Source organism: Clarias gariepinus, chromosome 5 (genome assembly GCF_024256425.1).
Source record: "Clarias gariepinus isolate MV-2021 ecotype Netherlands chromosome 5, CGAR_prim_01v2, whole genome shotgun sequence".
Classification (NCBI taxonomy): domain Eukaryota; kingdom Metazoa; phylum Chordata; class Actinopteri; order Siluriformes; family Clariidae; genus Clarias; species Clarias gariepinus.
In genome coordinates, this window is record NC_071104.1 from 853937 (window position 1) to 879384 (window position 25448).

General features: G+C 42.8%; 1 protein-coding gene across 1 annotated transcript; it reads left to right on the forward strand.

The window, feature by feature from the left end:
• nlgn4xb (neuroligin 4 X-linked b) lies at positions 1-23928 on the forward strand. The gene is made up of 6 exons (XM_053497294.1): positions 1-65; positions 5998-6676; positions 11147-11305; positions 17875-18060; positions 18188-18977; positions 19261-23928. The coding sequence occupies exons 2-6, from the start codon at positions 6232-6234 to the stop codon at positions 20117-20119; spliced, it is 2439 nt and encodes an 812-aa protein (XP_053353269.1). The 5' UTR covers positions 1-65; positions 5998-6231; the 3' UTR covers positions 20120-23928.
• Positions 23929-25448: the final 1520 nt, after the last annotated feature.

Sequence of the window (25448 nt, forward strand, 5' to 3'; positions counted from 1 at the left end):
GAGCATCTTTCAGGGGGATGTGTTTTTTTCTTCTCTCGACCCTCCATCATCATCATCATCACGAGGTAGGACGCGCGGAAATCTGCACGTGCATAGATGCGCGCGGCTGTGTGTGTGTAAGTGTGTGTTTGCTTTTTTATTTGTTTGTAATCTTCCGGCTCGTGCAATTGCATGAATTTTTCCGTGTGTGTGTGTGTGTGTGTGAGGGGGACATGCACTTGTTAAGTGCAATGCAGGACAGTGCAGCACGAGCAGAACCTCATTACATTCTGCATGCATTCATCATCATCATCATCATCATCATAATAATAATAATAATAATCATGATGATGATGATGATGATGATGATTAAGCCCCCGTGCATGTGCAGAAGTGATGGTGGTGGTGGTGATATTGGTGGTGGTGTTGGTGGTGATGGATTATGATGATGGTGATGGTGGTGTTGGATTATGATGATGGTGATGGTGGTGATGATGGTGATGGTGGTGATGATGGTGATGGTGGTGGTGATGATGATGGTGATGATGGTGATGGTGATGATGGTGATGATGGTGATGGTGCGTCTCAGCAGCCTGTCACCATCACCAGGAGAGACAAGCGTGCGTTTATAAAGAGCAGATACTGGAAGACATCAGATGATAGAGGTCCTGCTGTGTGCTCCAGCTTAGACACACTCACACAGGGAGGACAAAGGCACAACAGAATATAGGACCATAAATAAATAAATACATGAATAAATAAATAATAATATTAATAATAATTATAATACACCTCCATATTGTGCTGAAGCTCGACACACTGCTGAGACTTTTATTTTAGATCAGAGGCGTATTTATGGTTTCTTGCTTTGGATTTTACGATACAGGTTACAGATCTAACCTCATCAATCAGCGAATGAGACCTGCACACACACACACACACACACACTCAGGCTTGCTTACTATCCTTGTGAGGACCTTTCACTTACATCCTTATAAGTGTAGCTGATTAACACCCTGCTGCACCACAATCTCACCAGAAGTGTAACCTGTAACATGTTCTCTTTTACTTTGCACAAAATCTGCACACACACACACACACACACACACACACACACACACATACAAGGTCAGAACTGTCAGGGTTTTGGGGGGTGAGAGTATGGGGGGACGGCAGCCTTTGGCAAGTCCTTACTAAGCTATAAAAGAAAACACACACACACACACAGAATGCTATGGGTCTGCATATTAATGAACACCGAAGCGTATCGATGCCACGGCGGCCGTTCCGTACGACTGAAGACGTTCTCTAAGCTAAAGGTGACGGTCACATGACTTTAATAATTAAACGGATTTATAGACTACAGCATGGTTTATACGTTTAGCGCGCAGCTCGGAGTGCTTCACGGCGCGGTGCAGGGCCAGGCGATGTGACCGAAAAATACTCGCTCTGATACATTCTGTATCATAATAAATATGTTGGGTTACTTTAACCCTAATACCCCTCTCTCATCTACTGTATGCGGTTTGACTCACGGTGAGATGCGGTGTTAGGCACCGTGAGCTGCCGGGATGGCCCGCTGACGTTCCTCGAAGTTCTGCAAGGTCTGCAAGCTTCCGTGAGGACGGCCAAGAAAATTAAACATGTTAATTTTAAACAATTAAAAAAAAAAAATGGGCGGAAAGGTGGAAACCTACTCACAGCGCCAAAAACTTGCGGTGAAACATGATGAACCATACTTACGGCCACCGCACGAAACCACGTACTGTAGGTGAGATAGGGGTATAAAAGGACTAAAGAATGAGACGAACCCGAGCAGTCCTGCCTTGTGTGATATAAACAGGGAGTCTGTTTCTCACGTGTTTTGACCTGAAACGAAAGGAGCATCTGAGTGGGATAACTAAAATACATTTCTAATGACTGAGTTTACTGCAGGTAGTGAGTAACATATCAGGTCATGTACCAGTAGCTAACTAAAGCTAAAGCTAATCAGTCAGACACTTCTGATGATTATCCCCATTAGGTTTTAACGTAACGAAATTAATGAATAAACTTTACAATCCATGATGTTTTTACATTTTCTTTTACAGCACATTATTTGCATTAAGGTGAAATGTCGCATTCCAACGCGAACATATGAGCTACACGTAGAGTAAAATTAACAAGGCGTTTTCCTTACAGTGAGAGTCAAACCCCCGCAAGCTGATTGGCTGATAAAACCCCTATAACCCACAGATAAACACAGAGCCATACTCAATTAGAGTGTTTCTTATATTAAACACATTGTTTATAACCCAACAGCGGTAGAGTGTTAATGTGACGAGCGCACAACACTGTGTTCCTGTGCTAGATGTAATAGCATAGCGAAGCCACCGGGGGCAGCACTGATACAGGTGCCTCAGCACTGTTAGGGCAAGTTTAATAACAAGTTAATCACAGAAGTATGGTCCAATAGAGTTTTGAGGAAAATAATTGAAATTCCTGAAATTCCTGAAATCTCCAGTTCACTCCTCCTCCGAACACGCTGTTTTAGTGTTTATGTAAATGAGCTACTCATGAGCCACGCCTCCACCCAGGAGAGCTTCACAGTCAAGCAATAACCAGGGGAGGGGCTCTTCTTACAGTATGTGAGGTCACATTAGTGAAATCTACCTGCTTGTTTAAGTCCGGGCCGATACACAGAAAAAAAATGTTAATTATTTTTATTTTATCCTTAAATTTTTGTTGGTGCTCACTGACTCGTCTCTAAGATGTGAGTTTTGCTTAAAAGGACGTGTTTCAGGTTCCAGTGAAATGCAGACATGTTGGAGTGTGTCTGCAGGGGCAGGGCATCATGGTACTCTGAAGGCAGTAAAAACAAAACCAAGCAAAATCGAATTACAAACATTACCAATGCAACACACACACACACACACACACACGCACAAGGCACGGCGTCATGTTGTGACATCAGCTCTTTCAGAAACATATGTTTCGCACTCCCGAGTGCCGCCCAGTCACCAGAGACCACAAGCCGCGACCATCTGTGGCCTGGACGCCACCGTGCTGTGACTGGCCGCGCTCGCTGGGTGGGAGGGGCTATCTGACACAACGCTAACCTGAAGAGGGGCAGCGAGAGCAGCGGGTCCAAAAGCTCTCGTGATGTTCTGACCCGTGCGTGGGAGCTGATGGAGCTCTGCTGGAAAAACAATTCAACACTAAATATTTTTTAAAATTAGTTCTCACAACCCTCGTTAGAGACGGCATGATAGAAAAACATAAACCCCTTCAGTGCTGGAGGTCAGGTGTAAAGCCGCGACACACACACCGCAGTCCGCTCGGAACATCTGAGAACCTTTTACAACGGATAATTCATCAAAAACTAATCTAAACTTCGACTCCTTTTTCCTGATTGGTGATTACTTGAAACTGAGACAATTTGAGTAATGACGAGAAAAATGATCTCGATATCCCGTTCACACACCATTTACCTCATTACCTCACACTGCCGCGTGATGGTCGACTCGCTTCTCTGTGCGCGTCCCAAACCCCACGCTGTGGATTAATTCTCTCAAACAGCAGCCCCGGGAACACGGCCATCAATTACACGATTAAATGGATAATACACTCGTTCTCCTCGTTTCTATGGTAACGGGTAATTGAAGCTTGATAAAAGATATGCAGTTCATCAACAAATAAAAACAAAAACAAAGAACGTGTAACTGTTGATGAGGTGAAGCTTCCTGTAAGGAGATGTTCAACCTATACTTGCATAAGTATTCGCACCCTTGGACTTTTCCACATTTTGTCGCATTACAACCACAAACGTAAAAGTCTTTTGTGGGATTTTATGAGACAGACCAACACAAAGTGGCAGATATTTGTAAAGTGGAAGGAAAATGATAAATGGTTTAAAAAAATTTTACAAATAAAAATCAGAATTTACCTAATTAGTAACTAGAGTCCAGTTGTGTGTAATTTAATCTCAGTATAAATACAGCTGTATGGTGAAGCCCTCAGAGTTTTGTTTGAGAACATTAGTGAACACACAGCATCATGAAGCCCAAGGAATACAAGTTATGTAAAAGTTTTAAGTAGGGTTTGAGGTTATAAAATAAAAATCCCAGGTTTTGAACGTCTCATGGACGTCCACCTAAACTGAGAGGCCATGCAAAATTGAAATATTTGGTCTAAATGCTAATCTAAATGCGCTTTGTGTGGTGAAGAACTTACACTGTGAAACATGGTGGTGGCAGCATCATGTTGTGGAGATGATTTTCTTCAGCAGGGATGGAGAAGCTGGTCAGAGATGATGGGAAGAGGAAAGATCTAAATACCGGAGAATGTTAGAAGAAAACCTGTTAGAGTCTGTAGAAGACTTGAGACTGGGGCGGAGCTTCACCGTCCAGCAGGACAACGACCTTAAGCACACAGCCAGAGCTACAGTGGGAGGATTTAGATCAAAGCATGTTCATGTGTAGGAACGGTCCGGTCAAAGTTCAGACCCAAATCCACCTGAGAGTCTTCAAATCCAGTCCTGGAGGGCCAGTGACCAGCACAGTTTATAATTCACCAACACCTAAACACACCCACTGCACCTAGTCATTAACAGATTGGTTAAATCAGCTGTGGTTAAGAAGAAGAATCACCAAACTGTGTTGGACACCGGCCCTTCAGGACTGGATTTGAAGACCCCTGATTTAGATGTACAGAGCTGATAGAAACGTAACCCAAAGACCTGCGGGGGGTGAATACATATGCACACCATTGATCATTTCCCTTCCACTTCACAATTCTGTGACTCTCTGTGTCGGCCTGTCGCATAAAATACCAATTAAACACATTTACGTTTGTGGCTGTGACGGTAGAGAAGGTCAAGGGGTCAAAGGGTGTGAATACTTTTGCAAGGCACAGTATGGAAGGAGTCTCCAGTATCAGCATTTTGTTCATAGTTTTTTTTCCCTAATGTGACCTCATATAAGAACTGTACCTCTGTAGGCTCAGCTCCCCGGTTCTCTGGAGGGGGCGCGTTAGGAAAAATGTGTCTGTGTGTGTGTGTGTGTGTGTGTGTGTTAATGCTAATGAGATAATGCTATTTTCATACCATACCCAATCCAGAGAACAGAAGAGTTGGCCAGCCAGCTGGGGGAGGGGCTCTTCTTATACAAGGTCACATGAGGGGGAACATAGCGGAAACGTAGAAACACACTGATACTATTAATTGGATTATAGTTTAATTCTACTTTAGTTATCTTTCTTTTTCTCACCGACTCAGAGAGTTTCTGTGGAAGGATTTCCAGCACTAAAGTCTCTTGAATGTTGATCGTTTTCACATTGCAGTGGTGTCAGAGGAATAAAACATCCAGGACACACACACACACACACACACACACTTCATGGTGGATTCTTTTCCCAGGACAGCACACCACCTAAGTGTTTTATCCCTTTAGTATGTATTGATCTCAGTGAATACGGACACACTGCAGAACAGTTTTAGTGAAGAATGATGAAATCCTGGAGAGGACCGTTTGTATCGATCGCTTAGAATAGGTGAAATAAAAACAGTCCCGGTGTCGTTCTCGAACTACACGAGCCCAGTGAGGTGTTTCTGAACCGCCGCGGACGTGAAAGGGCAGAAAGTATGACTTACGTCACAAACCTCATTTCTTAAAAAAAAACCCTGATGGTGTTTCGACACAGCACGGTAATTCTTTCAAAGTGCTTCCTTTTAAATCTCTCTGTCTCTCTCTCCATTTCTCTCTCCCTCTCTCTCTCTCTCCGTCTCTCTCTCTCCGTTTCTCTCTTTCTGTCTCTCTCTCTCTCTCTCCATCTCTCTCTCTTCGTCTCTCTCTCTCTCTCTCTGTCCCTCTCTCTGTCTCTCTCTCCATTTCCCTCTCTGTCTTTCTCTCCCTCTCTCTGTCTCTCTCTCTCTCCGTCTCTCTCTCTGTCTCTCTCTCTATGTTTCTTTCTCTCTCTCTCTCTCTCTCTCTCTTCATCTCTCCGTCTCTCTCTCTCTCTCTCTTTTGCTTTGAACTGCAGGATGATCATTCTGCCTGGAACGAAGCCAGAGAAGTGACTGACTGCATCATCTCTCTTGCTGTCCAAACAAGGGCAAACAGATCCCGGACGTCACCCCGCCATGGGCAGGAACAAGAGAACCAGTCCGATTGACAAGCGCGCCATCTATCAGCCTGACGCGGCCCAGCTGGAGTGAGGCGATTTTATTTTGTTGTCGCTTCTCTGTCCGGATTTCCGTTGTTTCATATCTGCAAAATGTCAAACCCTGAGGGACCGTCATGGCCGCCTGCTCGTCTGTCCTGGCTGAACTTCTTCATCCTGGCTTCCGGAGTGGCACTGGTCACCGGTCAGCACGTCCAGTACACCTCGGTCACCACAAATTACGGAAAACTGCGCGGGTTCCGGGCGGCATTGCCCAGTGAGATCCTGCGCCCTGTGGAGCAGTATCTGGGCGTTCCGTACGCCATGCCCCCTACAGGAGAAAGACGCTTCCAGGCTCCCGAACCACCCAATTCCTGGTCAGGCATCAGGAACGCCACGCAGTTTGCCTCTGTTTGCCCTCAGTTCCTGGAGGACAGGTTCCTGTTGAGTGACATGCTCCCTGTTTGGTTCACGGCGAATCTGGACACGGTGGCCACGTACGTACAGGACCAGAGTGAGGACTGCCTGTACCTGAACATCTACGTGCCCACGGATGAAGGTAAAGTCTGAAAGTTCCTTATACTTCCTTAGACTCGGGTCACGCGGGCATTTGGGTCGGTTTATTAATCTCTGAGGTTGCCAGATTGTTTTTAAGTTGGTAGGTGGGAGTTCCTGATAGTCTTGAGTCAGGGATTGAAACATACAATCAGAAAGAACTGAAACATAGCAAGGCATGTGTGCAGGACCCCTGTGTCAGGCTAGTTCACTAGTGTAGCAAGGTGTTAGCTAGCAAGGGAGTGCGCTAACTGGAAGTCTCGTATAAAACGCTGGGGTTCAGAATGAAACCACACAAGAAATGGAAACAAACATTTTACTGCAGAAGTTCCCAAAGATACAATTTAAACCTAGATGTTCATGTAACAGCCTCAGCAGCGACCTCGTTTTCCCTCCCGTCCGTCCCGACCACTCAGCATCCAACATCAGCAGTTACTAATCACCGGCCTGATCATCTCTCACCATCTGCTTCTGTTTCTACCAGTTTTTATGCTTGAATGATTCATAGGTCCCTGTGTAGCTTAACAAACAGAACACATTCCTGCTCAGGTACAGGGACTGGACCTCCAGGAAGCCTGGAGAACTGTTCCTCAAGAAAGCTTTGGAAGCAAACTTAAGAAGAAAATGGGGTTGGGGTGGTGTTTTTTTTCACACTACTGACCTTTAGGAACCATTAAAAGTGGAAGTGGGTCTGGAAGCCCTGAGAGTACTAATCATCAGGATTAATAAAAGTTCCTGGAGGATCTCAGGTGTAATGAGATAAAGCCTTTACTGGAAGTTTCCGTTCCTTACTGGGAATAGGTTTTGTGGTCCAGTAGTCAGATTAGAAGGATGTGAATAAGGGCTGAGCCGCCAGGTTACAGGCCGGGGTCGTATTAAAGTGTGGGTTAAACACTGACCGGCATGTTAGCGCTGATGCTCTGAGAGCCTGTGACCCATGTGAACAGAACACGAGGACCTAGCGGTGGCTCCATGTTAGCATTACGGCGGAGGCTTATAGCACATAAACACCATCTGTGAGCGCTAAGTCAATTGGCTGAAGGTTGTAACCGTGTCCTGTCTCAAGCGACAGACGGCTACTTAAACACACGATTTGCCTGATGCTACATAAGTTTGTGCTCCACAGGCAGTCTGATAATCTCTTTATCAGATCTGATGATCTCTTACTGGGGGCGTGGTTACCTTAACTTTAAATGTATGTTATTTATTATTATTCTGCGACTTTGTTTGCATGGAATTTAATTGCACACTCACAAACTAATATAAAAAATGTACAGCGCCCTCTTTTGAGTTTTCAGATGAACTAATGATTTTTTTACGGTATAAGGGTGTTTTCCATTAAAACTTTAAAGTAGTATATCTTCTCCTCCTGTGGGCCGATTGCGACCTCAAGCTCGACCAAATAAAACCTGTGAAAACCAAAAAAAACCATCTTGATGTGTTCTATTACTTATCTTAAGTCGCCACAAATTATTATTTCACAAATATGTTCAATGTAAAGACACGCCCACTTTACAGTTTTATTATACGTATAGGTAGATTATTATTATAAGTAGTAGTAGTAGTAGTAGTGGTTTGATCCCTCGGTGCTGAGTCTATTTGAATAGCGAATCTGTTAAAATCACAGATTTATAGATATCGAATCAGGATATTTATAAAATCGTGATTTTTACAGATTCGTAATTTAAATTTAATGAATATATTTAACAATTATTAACAAATAATAATATTGTATTAACATCGAACCATATATGTAAATAGGTGATAAATAAGGCTAAAGCTTTGTGCTTTTAAAAACTACAAAATAATTTCAAATACAAAAGAAGAAACGTTTGTCTTTAAGCTACAACGAGGAGGGCGTGTCTCTGGATATGTCATTCACTGTTTAAAAAAAAAAAAACTTTACTCCTACCGTACGGGAAGCTGCGCTACCGGCTGCTAATGCATGAACAGTTTATAGAGCGCCACCTGCAGAATTATAGAGAAATGACACCGCTTTCCCACCTGACATGCAAACAAATGAATGCAAATTATGTTATAAAACTGATTTTGGAGTCGATACGGCGATGCATGATTTACAGCACAAAGGATTTGTGATACGTGACTGAAACGCTCCTAGTAGCGGTAACGGTGCTACTAAAAGTGTGGGTGGTTGAAGTAGATGTACAGTAGGTCTAATAGAAAAACTAGTAGTAGAATTATATAACAGTAGAATAGAATTATTACCAGTAGCAGTGGTATTAGGTTTCTGATCAGAAATCACCGCGGCTAATTACTCTGCTCAAGCTTAAACAAACAATAACAGCTAAACATTAGCCAGCTTTCCAATTGAAAGTCAAGTTAAAAACATCACTTAGACCTAACACGTTAACACTGTTATTCTCATGTACAAACCTACTCTGATGAAAACTTCCTGCACGTGGATTTTCTTCATCTACTTAGCGGATGGTTGAGGACCGACACACACCGCGGTTTGAGCTCAGCCGTGCTGTGGTATGAAGAATGTACAAAAAGATTACCGTACAGCCAGCTAAAGGTGTCAGTATTCAATAACAGTGGAGTTTTTCATAAAAGAAATCTAACGTCCAGCACCGGGAATTCAAATCCAATCTGCAGGACGGTTTATTTTTATAAGATCTGTCAAAAGGTGTGTGGATATAAATGTCTTATGAAGAAAAGTCTCGATAAAATTTAGATAGAGGCAAGAAAAAGCAGGTCTGAATTTCACCTTCTGGTTAACGAGGCACCTAAAGTTGTTTTTCCGTCCGCGTCTTGTTTTCTGCTAATCCCTAAACACGCTAATGTCCCCCCTCCCCCCAACCCCCGGTACGGACTAAGCGGAATCCATCTATATGCTAATCCGTCTCTAAAAATGATCGAAAAAGTACAATCGTGGGGAATGTGATTACATCTGCGCTTCCCCGAAGGTCAAACCCAAACAGCGGAGGGATTTCAAATTCCCCACACCGTCTAGACGTCTAACGTGGCACAGTTACGACTGCCTAATTACCGTCCGTACTTCAGGTATCTGTAGGTTAGCTCGGAGAACAGAAGCAATGATGAGACAGAGTCTATTAGAAGATGAGCGTGGACTAAAGGGGGCATGCTCCACTCCTCAGATCAAGACGTTGGTTTTGGTGATTCACAAGCTGACATAATCAAACCTGCTCGTGCAAGATGGAAGGTTCTGTGTTCTGCAGTGAATCTGTAGCTGGGATCATCATTTTAAGTGTAGAAACGGTCCAAAGACACTCGGCACCTGGCCCAGATCTGCAGCGCCGTGTGGGCGAGCGTGTCAGCGCTCGGGGGTGAGGAACAGGGGACCATGCTAACACACAGATACTCGCTAGGTGTGTGAATTTAAACCTGCACAGGCCGTGTGCAAGTGTGCGAGGGAGCGTGCTAATGTAATATACACATAGTTTAGTACAGAAAGTGTGCAGAAATGTCCTAGTGCTGGTATATTAGGGACAAGTCCAGAATTGTGCAAGGCGTCTCAGTATGCAGGTGTGCACCAGAACGCGGGGGTGTAATCAAGCTAGTTAGCGAGTATGCTAGGGTACGTGTGCTAATAGGTTAATAAAGTATTAAGCTCACTAGGATGTAAGAATAACACGTTACACACGTGTTGTTCTACACGTGACACAGTGTTACATGTGCAGTGATGAGAAAGTCTATTGCTATAGACTAGCATGCGTGTGTGTTAGTTAATCAGAAACAGTTATGATTGGTCTGTTCAAGGCTCGGAATTAAACTTTACTCAAACCTCCGCTAAAAACCAAGACCCCAGCCCCATCCAGTCACCCTGTAATAAACACTCTACTGCTGCTGATTTTATTATTTTTATGTTATACATATAATACAGGAAATGTGTGTGTGGCTGAAGAAGCTCCTTCTGAGGTTTATGTAACGTGGAAGTGACCAGTCTCACCTCCATAAAAATTTCAAGCTGTTAACTTTTGGAGATTTGCTTTTGTATGAGCCACAAAAACGGCCATTTTTCAGTGTTTTACTGTCTCACTTCAAACAATAATCGATTATAATGAAAATTAGTGTATTTATATTTCTTTAAGTATTGACATGAAAATTGGTGTAACTTGTAAGAATATGACCTGTAAAAAATGTTGTTTTAAAACTGTTGTAAATTGTAGTGTCCGTAACCATGTCACATTCATGTTGCAATATCTTAACAATTTTGTATTTTACATTTTTTAGATTTATGTCTCAAATGTGTTTCTTTTTTTTATCTGATAAATATATATAAATGTGTTTGAATATTTACGGACAATAAACAAAGCATAAATCAGGAGATAAGAAGTGATAAGTATTATAAAAAATGTTGAGACACTTTTTAGCACAAATACATTTTCCGTACAAAAATGATTACCGTTTGTCTGTCTGTATTTCTTGGCAAAACTTTGTGATCTCATTAATATCCTTCATTATACTTTTGTGTGGTATTTGGTGGTTGCAGATGTGAGTGGTGACGACGAGGACGTGCTGAAGCCGGTGATGGTGTACATCCACGGGGGCTCTTATGTCGAAGGCACGGCGAACGTGATCGACGGGAGCGTCCTTGCTAGCTACGGCGATGTCATCGTCGTCACCGTCAACTACAGACTGGGAGTGTTAGGTGAGGACCTCAGCCGTCCTCCTCATCGCCCTCTATTCACCTCACACTCATAATCAATTAAATAAAACATCGTATAAGCTTCGAAATGACTGGAATTGGCTTAGGAACGATATTAAAATGTGTAATGATCGTGCTAAACCTTCAACTTCATGTTAGAAGTGTGATCCGAAAAAGCCGTGATGGGGATCACTTAAACTAGGGTGGTAGGGTGTAGAAGTGACACCTGTACAGTGGGATTATCAGTTAAATGCTTTGTGGCAGCTGATTGGCTGTGGGTTAGGATGACCAGGTATTGTACCAAAGTTTAGCGTCACTTAGAGAACAAACATGTGTTTAAAAAACTGAGCGGGCTGAGCGGCTGGCTGCACTGGACCACGGTCCGGACACACTTTATTTATAAACAGCCTGTGTGAACGTAACCAATCGTTACATCAGACGTCAAGAAACCACCATACAGTACTTGAGGTAACGTGGGTGGTTTTAGATGTGGCCTGTAGCTGAAGCTCATTCAGGGGGTCTTATTGCGCTGGTGTGGGGTTAGAGGGACCAGTACAACTGAGAATACTCCACCAGCAAGAGTGCAAATACTGTGTGTGTGTGTGTGTGTGTGTGTGTGTGTTTACGGCAGATCTCAATACTAAATACTTCATGGTGGATCTCAGTATCGTGAGCCTGCTCTTCAGGAAAATCTTCTCCATCATTCAGTCTGATCAGGAGTAACGCTCCCCGCGTAAATATACCGATGATGATGATGATGATGATTTTTATCTGTTTAAGACATTCTGATGCGATTATTTACTACTTGACACTTTATAGAAATTTTAATGAGGATTGACCCCGATCACTTTGCTTTATTCCGTAAGTGTGTTTGTAAGTTTGTAAACCAGATTAGGGCTTCTGTGTTTACAGCATGACGGAAACGAGACAGAAAAGACAGCCGAAGCAACAACCATCACAGGACTCGTGTCCTCAGAGAGGCGTCAGTGCTTTAAAGGCTGTGCTGTATGTGGGACAAGCACCTCCCTGTTGCCGGCTGATGGATGGTCTGATGCCACATTAGTTTACAGTGCGGTGCAGTTCACTTGTGTTGTGTGTCTCTGCTGAAACAGAGCTGCACCTGCTTATCCACGTGTGAGTTTCAGAGCAGAGGGGTAGATTGTCGTAGCAGAAATGTGTTTGGGGGTGAGCTAGAGGGGTAGTTACTGATGTGGCGCCCCTCAGCCCTGCCTTATATTTATAGTGTTTCTCACTAAAGCCGTGAGCAGAGCAAATTAAAAGCTGAGCAGAGAGCTAGCCTGTTTGTAACTAGCTGCTGTACCAAAGGCATGACCCTTAAATAAAAAGCTTGTTCCACCGGTGCAGAAACCCTGGAGCTGCTCAGGAACCGGGCCACGGAGTCCCCATGGAGCACGAGTCCATTCTCAACCAAACTGCACAAACAGGTTCTTCAGTTGCACCAAGAGATAAAAGCCTAGCTTTAGCTCCTTAACTAGCTTGAAATTATTTACGAATCATCTTTCAGTGTTAAACAGCAAGACCGAGAAGTCGTCTTTAAGATTCAGCAAATGGAAAGGCATGGACTAACCAGCTTCCTCAGCTCGAGCAGCGGAGAGACGGTGAAGCCAAAAAAGTGGGCTAATAAATGTCAAGTCCCACTCCGTTCCCACTCGAAGACAATCTCTAATCATCTCATCGTTAGACGAGACTTCTCCCCTTCACAGCTGCTCAGATCTTCACGTCGAGTCTCTTATTTCTTGCCAGAGCACAAATTTAAACGTGGTTCTGGACAAATTGGGGAAAATGATAGTTATGGGAATAATCAGGGAGTCGGAAAGTGACTGGAAGGAGAGCAGGTTTAGGCGCTGTTTTTAAATACGAAGCCCATCCATTGCCTCATTCTCACTTTTAAAGAGCAGCTCACCGATGTGAAATACAGCATGTCAAACTTCACAAAGCGCTAGTGACCTCAGCAATGTTTAACTACAACAAGATGGAGGCCATGAGGATATGGTTAAATATCAGGAAATGTTTCTTAACATAACAGTGCTGACACGTTCTTAAAACAGAATTCACTCATCAGTACACCTTTACCCTTTAATGCTCTGCTCAACCTTTTGGTAGAGCACACTGGATTTTATTTTTAAAAAATGTCACATTTAAATGTAATCCAGCCATCTCTACCATTTGGTTGAGGTATGCTATGGAAAGAAAATCCAATAGATTTGACTGTGTGTTTGTATAATATGACTTTTTAATGGCTGCTTAGTATACCATGAGGGATAAAATGGCCAAAAACACAAAAACTAGAGTTTTATATTTGTACATTTGATGATGAGACTTTAACCATGAAGTGAGATAACAACTGTTTGGGGTCTGAAAATAATATTGATTGTTATGCTTGCCCAAGGAAATATAAAATGCAGAGAAAAGTTTTTCTTTTCTTAGTGAGGATGTTTAAAGGGTGAAGAAAGTTCCCGAAAATGTGAATCAGGAAGAGGAACTGAGTTTTCCTGTTTGTCTGGCACAGTGCCGCTGTCAGCTCTAGTCTTTAGTGGACACCAGGGTCCCGTGGGCTGCTTATCATGAAGCATGAGGTGGAGAAGTCACAGACAGTCAAGCACCGGTCAGTCCTCTGAGCTAGAAAGAACCTGAGTTACTTAAGATTGTGGCAGAACTTTGTGGTCACAGACGTGAAGCTAGCTCGAAGAAAAACCATTAAAGTAGGGAGCCCCCGAGTGGTGCAGTGGTAAAGTCATCTCACATCAATCATGGCTCTACAGCCAATTAACAGTGTGTGAGTGAGCAGTTCGAAGAGATGCAGATTGCTGGCGTCACGCGGTTCGGGGCAAACACGTGATAGTCTTCGGCCTGATGGGAGTAGCCTTAATGTGGGAGCCCCCTAGTGACGGGTGGGAATTGGATGCGACTTAATTAAGGGGGAAATAATAATAATAAAATAATTTTTAAAAAAGGTGTTGGAGTAAAGGATGAGACAGACAGAAGCCCCTCCTCTGACTGCTAATGTAACTGTACTGTGTTGATGAGCTGCTGAGGAAGAGTGGAGGGATATTAATCTCACACCAGGAAAGCTTTACAAACAGCCTGGGGTGAGTAGAGCAAATACAGAACGCGCCAGTGTGCGCTTGGAGAGCCACCACGCTAACGAAACCTGTAGATCCACGACCTCGGTCGGTTTTGTCAGCGGACCTGCTAATGAGGAGTTACAGCAGGCAGACGGCAGCGGGCGCGGCCAGGGCAGGTCTGATAGATGTGTAGAGGAAAGACAGCGAGGTGAAGGAACCCATATATATATATATATATAAAGTGATAATTAGAGAACAAAGATCCCAAATATATATATATTGTATAAAAGTGTTGGAGGTGTACACCTGCACCCGAGGCTCATTACCACAAAAAAGGACTGGAAAAAATAATGAAATAAATAAAACTGAAGTATGCTGATGACCCTGGGAGAAAAAAATGTCAGTGTGAAACTCCTGCATTACAAAAAAGAGGGACTTCAATTAACCTTTATCAAAAGGCGTGTGATTTAAGCGTGGGCGGGTGAAGGTCACTGCATTCACACTCGTCCGGAAGCGCTAATGCAGAACCTCTCGACACGAACCAATTAAATCAATTAGGTTACGTCGTGATCCAGGTTACATTATTCACTGAAACACAGACGTAGACTTTAAAACGAGCGAACACATACTGTACATAAACAGCACAATTAATTAAGGCTTTTCTGGGAGTGGCCTTTAGATGATGCACATCACCCGTGTATAGGCCCCGCCTCCAGTGCTTCCAGTTTTAATCATCTATTTAATCATCTATTAAAGCAGCACCTTTATACACAATCTCACATTTAAGCGTAAAAAAAAAATCAAGAATAGAAAATAGGGCCATAACGATGTGATTCTTCCCTGTCGAGTGTAATGTGATATAAAGGAAAGAAAGAGTGTAAAATGTGTTGTACAAGAAGCAAAAAAATGTTCAGGTCTGAAATAAATCTAGTTGAGCGGGCAGATTTTAGGCACTTTTGCAACTTAATCAATCTTTTGTTGTTCAAGTCAGTTAAACGGGTCAGTTAACCGGGTCAGTTAATCGGGTCAGTCAATCGGGTCAGTTAATCGAGGCAGTTAATCGAGGCAGTTAATTGGGTCAGGTAATCAAGTCAGTTAATCGAGGCAGTTAATCGAGGCAGTTAATCGGGTCAGTTAATCGGGTCAGTCAATCAAGGCAGTTGTTCGGTTTTTGATTCAGAATCGGTTTGTGTTTTTAAAATGACATGAAGTGTTTGATGATCTAAAACTCACGAGCTCCTTAAAATCAACACCACAGAAAATCCTAACTGATTTCATCTCCTACATTTTGTGACAGCTTTTGAGCATATGTGTGGTGGGAGCATTACTGCCATCTGCTGGACTGGAGAGTGGAGCAGAAGATCATCAGGAGTTAAAGTTACGGCTTTGTACGAGACGCGACATTTAATCACTCGAACAGGGCTTCAGTGTTTATGGAATACATTTAGTAGATTTAATACTTTAAATCCTGTAAAAAACAAATACAGCTTAAAATTAGACTGTAATCCTGAGTGCTGTCGAATTAAACATGATTGAAAATCAGAATGTGCAAAACCCAAATCAAATCAAATACCCATAATGCACAGCTCTACAGTTATATCGCTGCACCGTGGTGGCAAAATTAGATTTGGTTAAACAAACGGCTTCAACACTCGTTGCTGCACTGCTTAGAAAAATAGCACCTGGTTTTAGGATGTTGAATTAATAAAATGATGCCACATTAATATTGATCATCTTATATTTAATGAATTAATACTGGCCCTTATAATTTAAAACACTTAAAGTTTACAAGTGAATATTGAAATTAGCTTTTTTTAAACAACGTAATAATCATATAAAGTATCATCAGTTACCATCAGAGCCGCTAAACCAGTGTGTGTGTGTGTGTGTGTCTGTGTGACCACTGGAGCGTTCAACTCATCCTTATGAACACATTAAGCACTGTGTGTGTGTGTGTGTGTGTGTGTGTGTCATCACTTTTATTTTTACTCATGGATTCATGAATGACTTTATTATGTTACTGTACGCAGTAAATCCTTCTTGTTACAGGAGTGCTGGTGTAAAGTGTAAATGCACTTCTGTCTCAGAGCTTTAGAGAGAAATGCCTTCTGCTCTGCGCAGGTATAATCGATCACACGGTCACATCTGACCCATTTAAAACAGGGACATTTATCAACTGCAGCAGCCATTAGCTAGAATGAACATTGACTAATGAATTCATCAGCATGCAAATGAACAGCACCGGAGGTTATTCGTGGCAGCACCGAGACATTTAGGGCCGGGGCTTTAAGAACACTGTGTGTTTGGGCTGAACACTCAGCCACACTTCACTGTAAGCTTTAGAACTTGATCAGTGAAAAGCATTTATTGTGATAATGAGCGACATCTTCAGACGATCTTTTAGACGTCCTCCTGTTAGACCTTTAGGTCACGTGACTGCAGTTTGTGATCCAAATGGTAGACGTATGATTCATGGATGCACATAGGATACAGTACCGGTGTCGGGTCACTGTTAAGTACCGCACTCGTTTACTTAAACCCTCTTGTGAAAAATTGAGTGTGGAATAAAACACTTCACATCATTATGACGTTGATTGTTTTCCTGCACCAGCGTGTCTTCAAGTGCTGAATGAAAGCTGGCAAACCCCGAACAACTTTAACACTGACAGGACAGAAATGAAAATGCAAATGACAAATTATTGTTATTTTCAGTAACAGACAGAAACCAACCCTGAGGTGTGCTGAAGGTTGAGCTCTCGCCGAAGCTAGGATAAATACGTGTGTAGGATAAATACGTGTGTAGGATAAATACGTGTGTAGGATAAATACATGCGCGGTAAGTGCCTCAAGGGTATGGTTGAGAAAAATCTATACCTCCTCAGCCATGTAGAGGTGTACATACTCATCCGTCTGTAAGAAGGGATGAACAAAAAACACATTTAATGAGTAGAAGATTCCATGCACGTTCATCCTGGAAGTCTTTTTTTTTCCCTTTTCCACACTGACAAGTTTTTTTTACATTGTTTGTGGCATGTTTTTTTGGTCCTATGTGTCGGGTACACTGTAGCCTGAGCTGGTTGCATGCTCAAGTCTCAGATAACATTCCTGGGATGCCCTTTTGTCAGTCCCACTGTCTGACTGCACTGTTGGCGGCTGCTATTTTTAAAGTCCCCTCGGCAGATGAGTTTTTTTTTCCCCAGCGTTTTTTCGACACAGGTGTCTATCTTCAGCATGGTCCTTGAAATCAGATCTTTTCCATTTTCAGGAACATGCAGTGCCTGTAGAGACCTTGTCAATGATGTATTTTCATTATTTTATACTATTATTTTTGCCCGTTCCCATGAAGGGGGCCAATAATTGTGACTGTTTATACACCAACAGATTAATGAACACTGAGCACAGGAAATCAGTCCGTGTTTGTCTTTGCAAGACATTTTGTATGATTATCATAATCTTAGCCAATTTCATGTCAAATAAACTCTTTAGGGTTCTTGAGCACAGGCGATCAAGCTGCCAAGGGGAATTATGGACTCTTGGACCAGATTCAGGCTCTCAGATGGGTGAAAGAGAACATCCAGGCTTTTAATGGAGATCCTCGAAGAGTGACAATATTCGGGTCTGGAGCTGGAGCGTCGTGTGTCAGCCTCTTGACTTTGTCGCACTATTCAGAAGGTAGGTTACTTACTTATTCACTCCCAGAAATATACACTTCTCATATACAGCATGTTTCTGTCTTTAAAATATCCTTTACGTGTTCAGATTAAGTACTAAATACCATTCTGGTGATTGTTTTCTCCAGATCTGTTCCAGAAAGCAATCATCCAGAGCGGTACAGCTCTATCTAGCTGGGCCGTTAACTACCAGCCGGCCAAATACACGCGAATGCTGGCCGAGAAGGTCGGGTGCAACGAGGACGACTCCATGGAAATGATCCAGTGCCTCCAGAATAAGAACTACAAAGAGCTCGTCGAGCAGAACATAACTCCTGCCAAGTACCACATTGCTTTTGGGCCTGTAATTGATGGAGATGTTGTGCCAGATGACCCACAGATCCTGATGGAGCAAGGCGAGTTTCTGAATTACGACATCATGCTCGGGGTAAACCAGGGCGAGGGCTATAAATTCGTGGACGGTATCGTGGACAGTGAGGATGGTGTTGCTGGAAATGACTTTGAATTCGCCGTGTCAGATTTTGTCGATAACTTGTACGGATACCCGGAAGGGAAGGATACCCTGCGGGAGACAATAAAGTTCATGTACACGGACTGGGCAGATAAGGAAAATCCAGAAACCAGGCGTAAAACGTTGGTTGCGCTTTTTACGGATCACCAGTGGGTGGCGCCTGCCGTGGCCACCGCGGACCTGCACGCTCAGTACGGCTCACCTACGTATTTCTATGCCTTCTACCACCATTGCCAGAGTGAAATGAAGCCGGCCTGGGCGGATTCTGCGCATGGAGACGAGCTTCCGTATGTCTTCGGTATTCCGATGATCGGCCCGACAGATCTCTTCAGCTGCAACTTCTCTAAGAATGATGTAATGCTTAGCGCTGTGGTTATGACCTACTGGACTAACTTTGCCAAAACCGGGTGAGTAGATTACACCAGCGTCCGTTTGAAGCATTTTTTTGTTTGTTTTTTTCCATTTCATGATCCGATCATTCCATTTCACAGTGCTGATCCTGATGCATGCTCAGCTTGTATCATTTCAGGCTTACCATCTACAAGATCTTTGTTGTACCTTTCAAGGACTCATACTGATGGTAGAGGATATGAAACCATTCATTTTTTCTTGAAGCATTGGAATTTACATAAAAATTTTCCCATCACGTTTAACGATTTAAGTTTAAGACTTTTATGTTGTGCTTTTCAGAGACCCTAACCAACCAGTTCCCCAGGATACAAAATTTATTCACACCAAACCTAATCGCTTTGAAGAAGTGGCCTGGTCCAAGTACAATCCCAAGGATCAGCTGTATCTTCACATTGGTCTCAAGCCACGTGTCCGGGACCACTACAGGGCCACAAAGGTTGCTTTCTGGCTGGAGCTGGTGCCGCATTTGCACAACATCAACGAACTTTTCCCGTATGTCTCGTCGACCACCAAGATCCCTCCACAAGATACGACTCCTTTTTCATACACCAAGCGCTTATCTACCAAGCTTTGGCCATCTACCACGCGGCATCCCTCGGTTCCATCGCCCAACATCAAGCAGTCCACAGACCAGCAGAACAATTTAAAGCATGAGGACAGCTCCGTTACCATAGAAGCCCGAGACTATTCCACCGAATTGAGCGTCACTATCGCCGTCGGAGCATCCTTGCTCTTTCTAAACATCCTGGCGTTCGCAGCCCTCTACTACAAGAAGGACAAGCATCGATTTGAGTCCACACGCCGTCCGAGTCCACCGAGGAACCTTGCTAATGATGTGCCAAGGGTTCCAAGCGAGGATCTAATGTCCTTGCAGATGAAGCAACTAGATCACGACCACGATCATGATTGTGAGCCATTGCAAGGGCACGACATGCTGCGGCTCACTTGTCCCCCGGACTACGCCCTCACTTTACGCCGCTCTCCGGACGACTTCCCGATCATGACGACAAACACCATCACTATGATCCCCAATTCTCTATCGGGGATTCAGTCGCCGTACCATCCTTTTAACCCATATGCCAACAGCACTCCAAGCAATATCGGCCTCCCTCATGGACATTCTACCACTAGAGTATAACTCAGTGTCCATGACTGTACTTTACAGGCAGCAGATTATTATTTAAGTCAAACAGAGTGCACCTGGTTGCTCTGAGACGAGCACCAAAGGTGTTATTTTATTACTGACTACTCTAAGAACTATCTCAAATAACCTGTATAATGTGAACAATGAATGTAATGATTTTCACGTTTATGGCAAAGCCAAGTACGCATAGGATTCCACTTTAATCTCTAACGCTATGGTACCCGATACGGAAACGCGATGTTTGTGTCCTGATCTCTTGGCTTAAATTGTGAAGCTGTGAAGAGTTCTTCTGAGATACCATCAATCCTCAGAACAGTAATATCATCAGTAATATCATTTGCTCAGATGGAAGCAATAGTAGCAATAGCTGGGGTCTTTATGGCTGTCCTAAGTACTGAGGTCAACATTACAGCAAAATTTTATTTCAATAAATAATATAATTAGGCTTATGCAACTATAAAACCTATTATTTAACTTAAAAATTGTAATTGATTTACGTCAAAGCTACAGATGCTGGGACACCGTTGGTTTTTGATTGTTTTAAAAAGTTAGCATGACTTGGATGAAATGATGTCAGAACAATATCGAGTACATGATGACGTTGAACAAACGACCCAAACACAATGCGGCAAAAACTACCCAATCTCTGATCGGAATTCTTAACCCCGCGAGAACTCTAAGGGAGCACGGATGTGCTGAGGTGTTGTTCCAGTGGATGTTAATCGGCATAAACGCTCCAAATAAAGGTTACAGTTACATTGTTTTTCCAACAGTTTTGTTCCAGTCGTTCATTCAGAGTTATGTCAACGTCAATTCATCGTTAAAGTTAATCTAACTTTTAAAAACAACCTTGTGCCAACAAACAATAGTTAATTTATTATTTTGGCCTAAAAAGAATATATTGATAAATTTTCTTTTATAAAATACTGAACCCAAAACGTTCTCCATTAAGCTTTGAAGAGGTCATGTGGTGTGTCCCGAGAGCCCTATGGACATGAGAGATGAGGAAAAGGGGCGGGGCTTCCCTCCATATTATGGAGTTTAAAACACCTTTGCAAATAATTCCAGATGAACACGTTTATGCGCTTCTCATCTGGTTGATGGGGGAGAAAATAACTGCAGATTCTGGTATCCACTGCAGCAGTAACTCATACATAATGTAAACAGAATAAGCTCTCGTGGACATCGTGTAGCGACGACTTAATGGTTATGTCGCACAAGCCTAATTATAATCTCTTCTCATAATAGTATTTTCTGATATTCTTTACATCTAAGTGAACATTAGAGGTCCAGAGGTCATTGTTACGCTCATACAGTTTCAATTCCAGACAAAGAGATCAGAGAGCGGTGTAAATATCTGTGCCATGTCTTGAGTGCTTATACTGTAAATCTTACGAGCTTAGCTCCTAAAGGTAATTGCCTTAAACGGGCAATAATACAAACCTGTTTCTCAGTCCAAATAATGCTTATTTAAGAGCCTAAAGTAATGTATATAGCTTAGGATAAAGCACAAAAATGAAGAAAAGGCTAGTGCTTGTATTGTTGTTTCTCTTCTAAAGACATCCGCTTCACGCAGACGCTGTCCCTCTTCTCCACTCCATCCATTCCTCCCATGCTGTCGCTGTTTCGGATCTCGCCCTCATGCCGTCCCCGTTCTTCTCTGCCTCAAAGGCTCTCAACGTCTTCTGTGAGTTTCCAAAAAAAAAGGAAAAAAGGTCCAAAAATGGAGTTACTCGTGCGAATGTCAAACTTTGCCAGTCCTCAGGAAGTGTCAACAGACATGCTGTCATTTATTTACTGCCTACACGTCACGGTGGAGACACGCCGCAGGATTTTATAGCCCAGCTGTTTTTATCCACATTTCCAGGTTTTGTAGCTGGTTATACTGTAGCGAGAAGGTTTAATTTAAGCCTGAGCGCAGTTAAAGCTGCAGAATTTAGCACCCTACGCTTAACAGTTGCTTCATTTACAGAGAAATCAATGCGTGATGCTTGATTTGTCCACCAATAAAGTCTCACAAGGGCAAGGAATCATAGAGACATTTTGAAGAACCATCTGCAGTGTGTTGATGTCCTACAGCACAGCCCTTTAAAACCTCTGCTCAGAAATTCTGATCAAAGGGTGAAGCAATTTACATAGAAGCTTTTTTTGTTTTTTAATTCTAGAAAGACTACTAAAGATTCTTCAGGGTCCAAGCACCTTGCTTCTCATTAGCCACGTCTAATGCCTGCTGGATTCAGATTGGCCGACGACAGCCAGGCTCTTGGATAGCATGAAAACGATGGAGTCTAGTAAAATAACTGCTGAGGTTCGATTTTAATAAGTCTTGTAAAAATGCAACAGTCATAAGACTAGTTCACAGAAACTTAACAAAATAGTTTCTACGGTATAACTTTTGTCTGAAAGTTTAAGAGAGGAAAAACTGAAGTGAATCTGCGTCTTGTTGATGCAACAAATTAAACAGGTTTGAGATCACACGTCTCATGTTTGCAAGTGAAAATAAATTGGAACTGAAAATAAGTTGCAATTTTGGTAATTTTGGTCATGAATAGCATCAGATGCTTGCCAATCAAAAACCTTTGCTTGCAAGTGCTGTTGGATGTACTGGGTGGGGTCTACGCTGGGGGGAGTGGTAGCTTAATGGGGACGATACAAAATTAGTCAGTGATGGTGAAAAACGCATGATATTATTAGCGAGCTATTAAAGGCATTTGAATCTGTGCCAAACCACATTATAAATCAACGTACACGTTTTTCACCGTCTGTGATTTTTAAACTCTGTGTCGCTAACCTCTTAACCTCTTATCCAGCGTAGACTCCCGCCCACTGCATTCAACGTAACTCACACGCAACGGTTTCTGATTCGCAAGCATCTGATCAAATTTGTGACTATAATTTTATTTAATGCAACTTGCAACTTACATTTTATTAAAATTTGTTTTGATTCAAAAAGATGATGCTTTTAAATTTGTTGTACATTGTTTCATTAAAAAAGAAAAAATTCACTATCCATCTATTAAGGAGAAAGGCATATTGAAACTATACAGTTCCATTTCCTTGGTGCTTGGACCCCTAATTACTGCTGAAGGCGCATCTTCTTGCAACTGCATGTCAGGGGGCGTGGCCTATTATATAATCACAGTTTTTTTCCACAACCAATTGGCAGTTATAGCTGAAGTTGATAATATAAAGGGAATGTTTGGTTTCAGGGTAATACTCATCTCATCGCGTTTGAATGATTTCTTCACGTACAGCTTCTAAACCTTACATTGATGTGTTTTTCTTCCTTTATTATAAGGCTGTCCTTGTATATATTTATTCTTCTCCTGTATTTTCAAGCTGGATTTATTTAATCTGAAAAGGATTATATAAAGATTATAATTTCAATCTATTATAAATGTCTATTGTCTTACCAGTAATTATTCTCCACCCGAGGTTAAAGTTCATGGTGATGTAATAACAAACCGTCGAGCTTTGTTGTTGTTGTACATCTGTGCTCTGATGAACACATCCAGGCTATATCGGTGTGAACTGGATGATATTATGGATATTTGTTATCCGAGTCAAATCACTTCGAAATATCATTACAGGTCACACTAATCCATCTTTAATATGGCTTCACAATCAAAGCTCTGATGCTGGTCTGATGTAGCAGAAGAATAATGTGAACCGTGTAAACCTTGAAGTCACCTAAACAGGACTGACCGAGGTTTCGGCCCAGGTCAAAATCGACCCGTTAGACAGCAGGGTAAACTCGCAATTATTTTTGAAATGTTTGCTTTTGGCTCGCCATGTATGAGACTTTTCTGCTGTCATTTATAAAATAAAAGTCCAATAAAACATGCTAGATTTCCACTTTCTGTTTTTCCATTCACTAACCAGTGCAGAAGCACTATTCCCATTTGGATTTTTTATTACATTTCCACATGAGGTCCTGGATGATGATTGTGCTCCATAATAGGAAGGACTCGTAAGTACCTACTTGGGAGCAGCACCGGATGATGGGATAAAATGTGGTGGGTTCTTCTGAACATCAAGTTTCAGTATGTTCTGTCCAAACCAGGTCATCAGATGGTCAAGCTCTCACCCATAGGCAAGACTCATGACCTCAGGTGGTAATATCTGCAAACCTCAGGAGCTTAACAGCCTAATGACCGGAGCTGCAGGTGTTGTGTTTAGGGAGAAGAGCAGAGCATTAGGAACACAGCTTCATGGAGAACCCCTGCTAATGAAAAGGAGTGATGTGTTTCTCTAGCTTTGCATGGTGCTTCCTTCCTGTTCATCAGGAAGTCTGTGATCCACCTGTAGATGGATTTAGAGCCCCTTACCTGGGAGAGCTTGTCCTCCAGCAGGGCTGTGATGATTATATTAAATCAAAGATGAAGTCCACACTGAGGATTCTTGTGTAGTGTTTAGGTTCTGGAGAATGAAATGGAAGGGTGTGTTTGCAGCATCTTCTACAGACCTGTTGACCCTGTGGTGCATGGGTCTGGATGTGGGTCTGTAATGTCTTCGAGATAGAACAGCACAAGGAGCTCAAATGACTTCATTACCACAGAGGTCAGACTGATAGGAGTTTAGTTTTAATGTCCTGAGGTTCTTGGTGTTTTGGGAACAGGGATGATGGTTGTGGATTTGAAGCAGCACAGGGGATGGCGTGATACGTGTTGCGCTGGTCCAGGGTTCTCTTCTCTATGGTCAGAATGTAATGAATCGTCTGTCTTTAGGCAGGTCAGGCATTAAGTTATTGTTGGTAGAGTTAACAAAGACAATACCTAAGAGCCTGGCTTTGTCCTCTCCACACACAGTATGCTGTTCCCGAGGTTGCACGTGGGCCTGCGGTGCAGTATACACACCAACCAGTATGAAGGAAAGGGGACTTGTTGGGATTAGAAACAGTTTGCAGCTCATGATGAGAACAAATGAGAACAGCACTGCTCAAATCCTTACACCAGCCATTGCCTGTATGAAAACATCTACCTCCATGCTTCGTTATACCTGAGAGTTCTGCGTTGGGATCCGGTCTGAAAAGCCGAGTCGGGTAGCGATCCACACCGCCACAGGAGAAAATAGCTCTCTTTTAAGTTTGTTGCATATTGATGGTTCCAGTACAGACACTTCACCTTCTGAGTCGTGCTGGCATGTTAGACCCTCCACCAACACCCACCTCCACCCTCCAATCCCCCCTCCCCCGGGTGGAGAGATGTGTCCTGAGGGTTGTTTACTTGATGTTCAGAATCCCTCCTTTTGGTGTAAAAAACACAGAAAAGCAACACAAGGGACACACACCCTGAGGCCGCCATCTTGGATTCATCTTGGATCT

What these genes read in the sequence shown, in the direction of transcription:
- nlgn4xb (XM_053497294.1), top strand. Translation starts at nt 6,232, where the DNA reads ATGTCAAACCCTGAGGGACCGTCATGGCCGCCTGCTCGTCTGTCCTGG. An exon ending in CTACAGACTGGGAGTGTTAG is followed by an intron (nt 11,306 to 17,874) that starts GTGAGGACCTCA and finishes TAAACTCTTTAG; the next exon opens with GGTTCTTGAGCACAGGCGAT. An exon ending in ACTAACTTTGCCAAAACCGG is followed by an intron (nt 18,978 to 19,260) that starts GTGAGTAGATTA and finishes TGTGCTTTTCAG; the next exon opens with AGACCCTAACCAACCAGTTC.